This window comes from Macrobrachium nipponense, chromosome 29 (assembly GCF_015104395.2).
Source record: "Macrobrachium nipponense isolate FS-2020 chromosome 29, ASM1510439v2, whole genome shotgun sequence".
Classification (NCBI taxonomy): Eukaryota; Metazoa; Arthropoda; class Malacostraca; order Decapoda; family Palaemonidae; genus Macrobrachium; species Macrobrachium nipponense.
In genome coordinates this window covers 14797700-14810199 of record NC_061092.1, presented here as the reverse complement: position 1 = coordinate 14810199, position 12500 = coordinate 14797700, and the positions used below count along the sequence as shown (strand labels likewise).

At 37.6% G+C, this 12500-nt stretch overlaps 1 protein-coding gene across 2 annotated transcripts in view; it reads left to right on the top strand.

Annotated features, from left to right (window-relative positions):
- The window catches only part of LOC135206140 (uncharacterized), a 286363-nt gene that overhangs the window by 154701 nt on the left and 119162 nt on the right, over nucleotides 1-12500 (top strand). For both annotated transcript variants that reach the window (XM_064237397.1, XM_064237396.1), the window contains exon 3: nucleotides 7196-7315. In XM_064237397.1, coding sequence (XP_064093467.1) covers nucleotides 7204-7315 — 112 coding nt within the window. In that variant the 5' untranslated portion in view covers nucleotides 7196-7203. The remainder of the gene's footprint in view (nucleotides 1-7195; nucleotides 7316-12500) is intronic.

Below are 12500 nucleotides of genomic sequence, written 5' to 3'. Positions count from 1 at the left end.
TCAAACATTAAAATTACTATCAGCGCTAATACTGATAATAGTAACGAAGAGGAAGGTATTAATAATAGTAATTAAGAGAAAGGTAATAATAATAAAAATAATATAATAATAATAATAATACGAAATCCCACATTACTACGCCTTAGACCAACACTAAAAATAAATCATAATATTGGTATTAATATTAAATTTCACACTGAGAATAAATCTATTGATTTCTGGCGATTATCATCCCAGGCTGCTAGTGTGTGTACCTCCCCTCCCCCGCACCCTAAGTCCCCAGGGGGCCGGGGGTACCACTTTGCTCACCGCAGTTCCCCCCCCACGCTCAGAAGCATATAATCATTTAGCATTTTCAGCTTCTATTTTGTGGTATATGCGACCATGCGTTAGGATTTTAAGGTTTTATACGTCTCTCGGTTATACTTTTTCCCTCCTTACGGGTGGTGGGTGTTGGGGAGTGAGGTGGCTTGGGGGGAGGGGGGTATAGGAAGGGGTTGGGTTGGGGTTGGGGGGTGGGGGTTAGGTTGTCTTTAGGGTCACCTCGCATTACATTGCATCTGTACTTGTGACCTTCGGGGAGAAAATGGAGAAGAGCCCGATGTGGATTAATTTGGGGGGAGGGGGGAGTGGGGGGGGTCGAGGTGTCACTTAAAGTGACTTCCCTTATCTATCATTCAATTCGTTTCAAGCTTTTTAAAAGTATCAAGGGCAATTAAAGATATTTATAACAAAATTTTCCAAAATAATTGGTTGAACTGTTTTCGAGTTTATTACCAGTTTTACAGCTTTTCATTAACATTTTCAAGTCTTACTAAAATCTTTGAAATGTAGTACACACATATCATTTTACCTGCCTCAATTTATAGTATTTTCCATTAATCTTCACTGGACGAGTGACCGTGAGAGTGATGCGTATTTATTGCCATCCCACTGGAAAATGACCTATTCTCAATCCCCTTTTGATCTTGAAGGTCAAAATAAACGTGAGATAGATTTTCTGTTAAAGCATAATGAAATTAAAGGAAAATAAGGACGTGAGACGGCCGCTATGTCAAAATGGAATTACGATCTTTATGGTAAAAATGAACGTGCGAGTGATTTCATATCAAGTCCGGTCTTGATCTTTGCGGTGACAATGAAAGTGATATGGACGCTTAATAAAGTATTTTTAAGATCTTCGCATGAAAAATGGACTTGAGTAGACGCTCAAATAAAATCATGATCTTCACGGCCAAATTGAACGTGAGATGGACGTCATGTCTAAGTACCATTACGATCTCCGTGGTCAAAATGAACGTGAGGTTGATTTTATGTTAAAGCATAAGAAACACAATGATAAAAATGAACGTAAGGATGACGTTATATCACTGTGCAATTACGATCTCCACGGCACAACTGAACGTGAGACTATCATTACGTCAAATTACAATTAAGTTGTTCCTGGCAGTCAAAATGAACGTGAGGTTCAATTTACTTGAAAGCATTATGAACGCGACAGTAAAAATGAACGTGAAATTGTTGCTAAGATGAACGTGAGACTTTCTTAATGTCGAAAGTACAATTACGTTCTCCACAGTCAAAATGAACGTGGGACTGACACGAGAGCAAAGTACACTTATGGTCTCTACGGTCAAAATGAACGCGCGGCTGACATTATGTCAAAGTAAAATTACGTTCTTCACAGTAAAAATGAACGGGAGATTGACTTTACGTTTAAAGGCATTTTTGAACTAGATAAAAAAAATAAAGGCGAGAATTATGCCATATCAAGTATGCTTAAATTCTGAAGACGAACATGATTTTGACATTAAAATGATAATATAAACCTAAAACCGTCACAGAAAAAAATGGACGCGAGACTGACGTAAGTATACAGAAACGAGAGAGAGTCGCACTCCTGTTATTTTACATAGAAATAACTTTTCTCCTTCCATCCCATCAAGCGGAGGAAATAAAGAAAGAAGAGAGGAAGAAAGAAAAAAGCAATACGATGGCACAAAATATCACCTTGTTTAAGTTTGGGCTCAAAATCACGCGAAAGCGTCAGTTGAGAGACAGGTGTCCGGCTTCCGAGCTCGTGGTGTGTGAGTGTGTGTGTGTTTGTGTGCGTGTGTGCGAGTTTGTGTGTGTCTGTGTCTGTGTGTGTGTGTGTCTCGGCCGGCAACAACAAAAGAAATGGAGCGGTGCGTTATTGTTTGTCAATAGTACACACAGACACACACAAAGTCGTAGGAGCGTCTTTGTTTCGTGTGTGCGTGTGTTTGAGTGTGTGTACATGTATTTACAAGAGCAAAGGCAAAGTGGATCGGGCAACATAATGTCCTTTACTTGCCCAGCCCTGCAGAACACAGGAAACAGAGGAAAAGGAAGGATGAAGGGCGGGGCTTAAGCAAGAAACAAGCGATAGACCTGTCTTTTCAAGGGGGGAAATATCTTAGTCTGGAAAAACAGAGGCAGGAAGGGAATGCCAAAGCTCGTCAAAGGGGTTTTTCATTAAAGAACCGGGGCTTCGTTCGGCTTCTTCATTAAAGTGAACAGCTATGAACTGCAAGCATAGAAATCCGAAGTACAAAGGTAGAAATGGATTCATGTCGGACCATGTTGATTTCTACCAGAACCAAGCGTTCACTTCATAATTGGAGATGCATTCCCGGGAGATCGCGCGTTACACACATTCTCTCTCTCTCTCTCTCTCTCTCTCTCTCTCTCTCTCTCTCTCTCTCTCTCGTTCTGACACTCTGCCTGCTTCTGTTCCGGTTATAAATTGAGAGTTGGCTTGCGCGTTTTATTCTCCTAGGGTTTGCCATAATTGTATAATCGTCTCGTCGTATATTTTCCTGGTTTTCATGCCTCCTCCTATCATATTCGTTCTTTAATAGCCAGCTTTCATATCCTATTCTTATTATAAGAAGATTATATATACAAATTAAGCAACTATCTTGCCATATTTCGCTTGCAAATATTCGTCATTTCATTTACCAAATCATAGAGATTCATTTGCGGAAAACTAAAATAATAACTTTAGTACATTTCAGCTTGAAAAATCAGCATTTAATACAGCTTTCAAATGACAACTGTCACAAAATAAATGAAAATTGTAAATGGTCCACCTCCCCCACTCCCCAACCCCCCCCCCCACCCCCCCCCCCCCCAAAAAAAAAAAAAAAACTTAAAAGGACGGTCGGTTGAAGATCGAACGCGCAAATACAGACATTTCATTTTAACGGGATACTGACATTGCCTGACCCATTATCAGGACTGATCAGCCTCAATATAGGGTGTTTGGGGGAGGGGGAATGAGGGGGGGGGGGCCGGTGTTTCAGTAGACCAGAAGGGAAATCCTCAAACAAACCTCCACACTAATTGTTGTCATACCCCTGTTTCGCGTTTGTATACAAATACTGTGTGTATACTGAGTCCATGTATACAATAAGATTCCCCAGCGCGCGTATATACACAAATTCATACGTACACATATATGCATATATATATATATATATATTATATATATATATATATATATATATATATATATATATTTCATTTCTAATTTCTATCATACGTATTCTTCCATTTTGGAAAGAGTAGCGTCAGAAATATAGCCTTGCGTTTATATATCCCATATATATATATATATATACTATATAATATATATATATATATATATATACATATATATATATATATATTATATATATATATATATATATATATATATATATATATATATACTATATATATATATTACTGAGAGAGAAGAGAAAGACGAGAGAGAGAGAGAGAGAGAGAGAGAGAGAGAGAGAGAGAGAGAGAGATAAATTAACCGAGAATCCGAATACCAACATAATAACATACATGTGATATCGTAACACCACTGTCAAAATATTCCTCTGTAAAATAAAATCCTTTAACCTCGAAGTCAGATCACCCGTAACTCTAACCTTCACTCAAATACTCTTCTTTTCCCTTTTCCCTCATTCCCCTCGACCTTTCTACTTTCCCCCCCATTCCCCTCTACTTTCCTATTTTCTCCCCATTCCACTCTACCTTTCTCCTTTCACCCCCATTCCCCTCTACCTTCCTATTTCCCCCCATTCCCCTCTACTTTTCTACTCCCTACGTATCTTAAGCGTCCGAGCTCTTTCTACTCTTCATGTAGAATTCCCTCTTGCCGTGGAAGATTCATGTTGGGCCATTTGTTCACTTTGAGTCTAAAAGTGCTGAACTCCAGACAGACAGGAGGAGGAGGAGAAGAAGAAGAAGAAGAAGAAGAAGAAGAGGAAGAGGAAGAAGCGCCTCGAGTCAGGTTAAAAGCAAAGTTGAGAGAGAGAGAGAGAGAGAGCAGAGCCACCGCCCAAGTTCATGTGTTCGTTGGAGTAGTCCAACGAGGTTTTCCTTCGTTCTCAATTCTTTTCGGAGAGAGAGAGAGAGAGAGAGAGAGAGTGTTAATGAAGATATATATATATATATATATATATATATATATATATATATATATATATATATATATATATATATATATATATATATATATATATATATATATAGGTAGTCAAGTATTAAAGGTTGAAGTTTATCTTCAACAATTTTTTAATCGGTTAAATTAAAGTTTAGTCTTTTTAACACGATATATTTTTTTATTTGCTTTATCATATTTGCTTTTCCCAAACATCACCATTGCACTGGAAACAAAAAACTACCTTTCATTAATTCATCGAACACCAACAACGGCCGAAGAATGAAATAAAAAAAAAGGGGGAAAAAAGATTGAAAACGAAGAAAATAAAATCAAGCCGAAAGTTTTTGAATATTTCTGTTAAAATAGGAGGGCCTTTCGAAAGGAAGATTACACCAAATGGGAAGGAAAGTTTTGGAATCAATTTACAAAGGCTGAGGCATTCTTGGAAAAAGGCTCTGTTTTTCAAAAAGTTCAAAACTCCGCCGCCGCAATACTCGAATACTTAGAAACAAAAACCGTGGCATCGCCGAATGTCTCTAGATATTCCAACTTTCTTCGGCTGGTTTCTTCTAAGATATGAGATGTATTCTCTCTCTCTCTCTCTCTCTCTCTCTCTCTCTCTCTCTCTCTGTCAATTTGCTAATACTGTATACCCATCTGAAAATGTTGTTCAGCTTGGTTTGTCAAATTTCTCTCTCTCTCTCTCTCTCTCTCTCTCTCTCTCTCTCTCTCTCCCCTGGTGCTAATACTATGCCCATCTAAAAATGTTGTTTCAGCTTGGTTTGTCAAATGTCTCTTCCTATATTTTCTCTCTCTCCGCTCTCTCTCTCTCTCTCTCTCAAACACACACACACACATACTTACTGGTATACGCAAGCAAATACACCCACTCTTCCTCTGTCAATCTGCTTACCTCTCTCCATCTGAAAATGTTCTTCGGCTTGATTTCTTAAATTACATCTCTCTCTCTCTCTCTCTCTCTCTCTCTCTCTCTCTCTCTCTCTCACCTGCTAGTATACGCAAGCAAAGACGCTAACTCTTTCTCTGTCAATTTGCTAATAATATACCCATCTGGAAATGTTGTTCAGCTTGATTACTCAACTTACTTTTCTTTTCATTTATCTTCGACTAGTTTTCCAAGATACATGTATTCTCGTTCACTCGCTCACTCAGTCCCAAACGCGCGCGCGCACACACACACATGCACGCACGTGCACTCTGCCTCTATCAGTCTGCTTATACAATTTTCAAGATCTTTCCTTCGTTTTTCTCTCTGGCATTTTTCCTCTCTTGTACCGTTGGGTGGTTTCTTTCAAGATGTATTTACGTATTTTCGTCCACTCTCAAGCGCAAACACCTCCTTTCTCTCTCATTCTTGCTATTCCTATTTAGCGAAATTCTTTCGTTTCCCTTTATGGGTGTGAAAGGTGTAACAGGAGGAAAACCTGGCTCTTGCACTATGAAATAATTGTAAGGAGAGTGTTGATGGCAAGATGGAAGAGTTAACATGAACGGAGGTACAGTAAAAGGAAAGAAACGGGTTGCAGCTAGGGGCCGACGGAACGCTACGAAGCCTACGGGGGATGGGCTCTGTTAAAATCTAATCTCTCTCTCTCTCTCTCTCTCTCTCTCTCTCTCTTTGCTTATTCATTCTGACATTTTCTCTAACATCTTCACTCGCTTAATCCTGATTTAAAATGGGAACATTTCTCCGTCATAATTATTAGTTAATATGTTTTGACATTTCCAGCCTGTGGATTTATACAATTTGACATTTCTCTCCCATCTTCCCTCCGATGAATTATGCATCTGCAGTTTCAAAAATGTCATTATAACGTACATATTCATTCCATATTCATAGAAGATAATATGAAATATCTTTCGTGTTCACCCATTTCACATTTTACAAATATCTCCTCGTTACCTTCAACATTTAACTCCAGCCAGTCTCCTGAACTGATCAATAAGTGAATACATATTCTATTACTTTCATACCTACAGGTAGGGAAATAATAATGATATTCTAATGTTTTCATGCCTGCAGGTAGGCAAGTGATAATGATATTCTAATGTTTTCATGCCTGCAGGTAGGCAAGTGAATGATATTCTAATGTTTTCATGCCTGCAGGTAGGCAAGTGATAATGATATTCTAATGTTTTCATGCCTGCAGGTAGGCAAGTGATAATGATATCCTAACACTTTCATTCCTACAGGTAGGCATATGATGATGATATTCTAATGTTTTCATACCCGCAGGTAGGCAAATGATAATGATATTTTAACTCTCTTTCCTACCTACAAGTAGGCAAATTATAATGACATTCTAATAGTTTCATATCTACAGGTAGGCAAAAGGATAATGATATTCTAATAATTTCATACCTTCAGGTAGGGAAATGATAATGATAGTCTAATAATTTCATACCTTCAGGTAGGCAAATGATAATGATATTCTAATAATTTCATACCTACAGGTAGAGAAATGATAATGATATTCTAATGTTTTCATACCTGCAGGTAGGCAAATGATAATGATATTCTAATAATTTCATACCTACAGGTAGAGAAATGATAATGATAGTCTAATAGTTTCATACCGACAGGTAGGCAAATCATAATGATATCCTAACACTTTCATACCTACAGGTAGGCAAATGATAATGATGTTCTGACACTTTCATACCTACAGGTAGAGAAATGATAATAATATTCTAACACTTTCATCCCCACAGGTAGGCAAATGATAATGGTGGTGATGGTGGTGACGATGATAGTGGTGATGACGATGATGTTGCACCAAAAGATGTTGCTGCTGTATCTCCTTCTCATCATCATCCTGTTTCTCACACAAGGTAAGACGATACACAAACGTCTGATTAATCCCGGTTCGCAAGCTGGGGTTCTGGGCGCCGCCCCAGGCTGAAATGGGGTGGTCGTTGGTTTGGAAGAGGGACAGGAAGGACCATTCAATCCTCCTGTGGGCGGGACTATAAAGGTCGAGTCTGTTACTGAGATCCAGTGCCTTCGAAGGCGGTGTTTCATTAGACCGGTCGGCGTTTTCCGAATTGATGTGAAAGATCGAAGCTTATTCATCTACAATTCTGCAATGTGGATTATGTTAAAAAAAATACTATAACGATCACGCAAGACGACACTAACGCAAAAAATGAGAGAGAGAGAGAGAGAGAGAGAGAGAGAGAGAGAGAGAGAGAGAGAGAGAGAGAGAGAGAGACTCATTCATGTACAATTCTGCAATACAATTATGTTAAAAAATACTATAACGATCCAAGCAAGACGACACTAACGCAAAAAATGAGAGAGAGAGAGAGAGAGGAAAAGAAGAAAAAATAGTTGAGAGAGAGAGAGAGAGAGACTCATTCATCTACAATTCTGCAATAAGATTATGCTAAAGAAAAAATTCTATAACGATCCAAGCAAAACGACACTAACGCAAAAAATGAGAGAGAGAGAGAGAGAGAGAGAGAAGAGAGAGAGAGAGAGAAGAGGAAACTCATTCATTCTACCAATTATTGTCAAATGTCGATTACGTTAAAAAAAAATACTATAACGATCTAAGCAAGACGACACTAACGCAAAAAATGAGGAGAGGAGGACGAGAGAGAGAGAAACTCATTCTTCTACAATTCTGCAATGTCGATTATATTTTAAAAAAAATACTATAACGATCCAAGCAAGACGACACTAACGCAAAAAATGAGAGAGAGAGAGAGAGCGAAACTCATTCATCTACAATTCCGTAATAAGATTGTTAAAAAAATACTATAATGATCCAAGCAAAACGACACTAACGCAAAAGAGAGAGAGAGAGAGAGAGAGAGAGAGAGAGAGACACGGGGGGAAACTCCAGACGCAGTTGCACAGTAAACTTGAATCAGACTTTTGGAGTCCAGATAATTATAATTAATGTAGCCAGAGGAAAGTCTCCCAAGAAAAAAGTAAAATTTGTCTACTTTCGGGGTCCAAGTGATGAGGAGAATGAGAGAGAGAGCAATGTTGGGAGGTTTATAACCCATCGTTTCCAGGATGATTTAGCGATGGGATAAACTGGCACTGCATACGTATATATAATAGAATGTTTTCAACACCAGGTTGTTCGTGTAGTGTTATTCATGAATCACCACCAGGAAAAAAATATTTCTGCCAACCTTTTCCTTTATTCCGAGACTATTTCTATGCGTCATTTTTGAACAAATTCTATGCAACAGCCATGAAAATAGTATGGGGGTCAAATATTATATAAAGACCACTTTCAGAGGTGAAATAATGGACTGCGTCAACAGAATCTTTCATATAGATATGACTAGTCAACATCGATGATCCAGTTGGCTAATACTGAAATTTGATATATCGTCACAATTATATTTCCCAATATACAGTGATACAGTGATAAGGTTGGCTGCGGTGAACGTATGCACAAAACTTGAGGAGGTCGAGAAGTTGGAATTTCATTTTGAGAATTAGATATACATCTTTTTAGACGAATTTGACCAATAGATCTTATGCATCTCAGAAAAGGATAAGAGTCAAAAACACACATCACATTCCAGACGAAGCTCGCTCTCTCTCTCTCTCTCTCTCTCTCTCTCTCTCTCTCTCTCTCTCTCTCTCCTTTGTTTGTTTCAAAGCTAATTTTGATAATGAATGGATCCTGTCTATGTCAAAACGCGACAAACACCGTTTTACTGAGAGGAACGAGTTCATAATAAGTTTGTAATATTAATTTCCCTTATTAAAAACGTAAGGTCTGCGAGAATGAACTACATTATACCGTGTATGTATGTATGCATGTATCTAGCCTTTAAAAGACATATTTCTTTTTCTACTGCGAAAACACCCGCAGCTCCGTTTTCTCTAAGTACCTTAGAGAAAACGGGGCCGACATTTTAAGATAATTTACATACGTGCATACATATATATACATACATGTACAATATTTCCGTATACATACACATATATATATATATATATATATATATATAACGTTTTGGTAATACAAAGAGAAATTGATTCTTACGTAAGAATAAAATAATATGCCAACCCACAGACGACGAGCTGGAAAAGTACGAAAGATCTGTTCAAGGCTCAGAAGGATTTACCGAGGTCTGCAGTTCCTGGCTAAAGGGTCCATTTGGTTGCAGCCAATCTCAGAGGATAGACAATATTAATCTTTTTCACCGTGGGCCTTGTGAATGCCTCATCTGCTAAATTGTGTTCGCAACAGGGCCATCCCCAAGCATCTAATTTGAGTCGACAAGCACGATTACAAACATATGTGTATACAGAAATTATGTATGAAAATGAGTACAGTAACTAAGTCTACGGACGTAACCAGCCTCGTTTCACGGGCAGAACCAGCTCCGTTTCAGGGAATCCCTTCCCATCCCCACCCCCTTCGGAGGGCAGGGTGAGGTAGGATGAAACCCCATTATATACCATCTCAGGGGTCCCCACTATAACCCTGCCAAGTTTCATGGCCATCGGACCCGCCGTTTGGCCGTGATTGAATGACAGACGGACGGACAGACATTACGCTCATTACAGTAAGATATGTGATCCATCCCAGTTGCTGTGATTGGCCATTTCTGTAATATAAATTAGAAGCTTTCCATGACTGTATCTTAGATTTATTATGAATTTACATTTCATTCAGCATGCAGGAAAGTGTGCATTTATATTTATGGAGGAGATTTTTCCAGCGACCCTTCTCACACGATATAACGTGTTCTGGGTGAACCATAAAAACATGAGTCTTGAGGTCTCTATTTTTTCTAATAACCAAAAAGATAATCTTTCCTCAGAAATTCCGTGAACATCCAAAGGCCTTCTGAGCGCAAGGGATTACATTTTTTTTTTTAACTAGTGCACGATTCCTTTTTACCCTTTTGCTGAGGTAGAAAGTAAATCTAATTCCTTTAAATTTTCTTTTTAATTACATGGCCAGATTATTGGACGAGGATAGTTTTCACAAATCATTTTAAAATATTTGAAAATTACTGGCTAATTTTTTTTCTACTGTCGTTTCATTGCACATGAAAATCTGATACCAGGCACTGAGAAGAAGACTTTGCTGCACACAGCAACTTTATTTGTAGAATCTAAAATGATCGAAGTATCCCGGAAATATGCGATCCTGACGTTTACCCAATTTGATGCTCATTACAAGATTATTTATAAACGGGAAGAGCTAACTGAAGTCCTGCAGAAGACGGACTTCAAAGTCCAAATATATTAGTCACAAACCACATGTACTTTCAAGCTTCAACTTTCGGTTAGGAAAGGTAAATATGTTAATCAAGAGTGTTTTGAATTAGTTAGAGAACATGCAATTGTAAGTGGGATATACTATGGAAGTCTTGGGTCCTAGGAAAAAGAGGACACATGGAAACTGAGTGATTGAATGCGTGGTAAAAGCGTAAGAAAGCAAATTCAAGACACAAGGAGGTTCTAGGAAAAGGAATCTATGAACCAGAAGAGACCTTTGTGCAGATAATTAAAACTGCTGAGAAGTGAGAAGTGATTTATATTAATGGTTTAACCTTAAGAAAATTATTTACAATGTGGTGCTAACTGCTGAAACCATCGCTCCTGGAAATGACGGCTTATTCCCCCTCCCCCCCCCTTCCCCCCAACCAAAAATATTCTTGTATAGTTATACTTAGCTGAAGAAAACAAGTTAACAGGCAAATAAATAATTCATATCATAATATATAAATATGCATTTATGGTACACATACACATACACACGAATACTCATGTGCACAAACACACTCATATATTCATACTATATATATATATATATATATATATATATATATATATATATATATATATATATACATACACATACATATATATATATATATATATATATATATATATATATATATTACACATATATATACATATATATATATAGACTTCAGGAGGGTCCATGATACACATGTTAAAAAGGCCAAGTCTATTAACAGCAAAAAACGTTTCGCACTACTCAGTGCATCATCAGTCTGTGAAAAGTAAAAGACACAATAAAATACATTATTAACATAAAAAGAATTCACAATGTAAGTAAAATTTACAAGCTAAAACAATAAAAAGTAAAAGCATAAAAAGCACATAAAACAGAAAACATAAAGAGACTACCAAAACACCAACCGTCCATAAGCAGGAGAGAAGAGGGAATGACATACAATGGCGTCCAAGGCCAGACGACAACTATGCCAGATACAAAGTTGCTGAGGAAGTATTACTATTGAGAGAGGGAACCAGTCTTTTAATATATAATGATTCTGAAGTTGTTAAGTGGTCTGGGTCCCTTACATAACCAATTATTGAGAAGTGTCGTTTCAGGACTTCGGTTTTACATAATGCGGCATGATTTCTAATATTAGAAAATTCTGGCTGCTTGATTCTTTGGCCAGTGCGAAAGCTAAAACCCAAATGGCTGCAATATCTGACCTGCAGTAACCTCTGCGTCGATCCAACGTAAGAGCCCGGACATCCAGGGCATGTGAATTTATAAACCACATTGGATCGCATGAAGGACTGCAGGCGATCTTTGAAATTAAAAAATGATCCTATTGTACATGGGTTGTTAGAGATAAGTTTGACGTACAGACAGGGGATTTCTTGTTCAATTATTCGTGTGAGATTTAAGGAGAATTTAGAGTCAGACATATACGGGATTGAGGCATAGAATAATTTTTTGGGAACATCAAAGTTGACTGTTGGAGGTTGTAAAGATTGTGTTAATAACTTATTGGTGATTTTATGAACTATATCTTGTGGATAGGAGTTTATCTTGAAAAAGTTGAATAAAAAGACTATTTCTTTGTGAAATATTTGCCAAGTTGAAGAATATTTTAGAGCTCTAAGGACCAAGATGTATATAGTATTAAGTTTGAAAGAATATTAGAAATCATGCCGCATTATGTAAAACCGAAGTCCTGAAACGACACTTCTCAATAATTGGTTATGTAAGGGACCCAGACCACTTAACAACTTCAGAATCATTATATA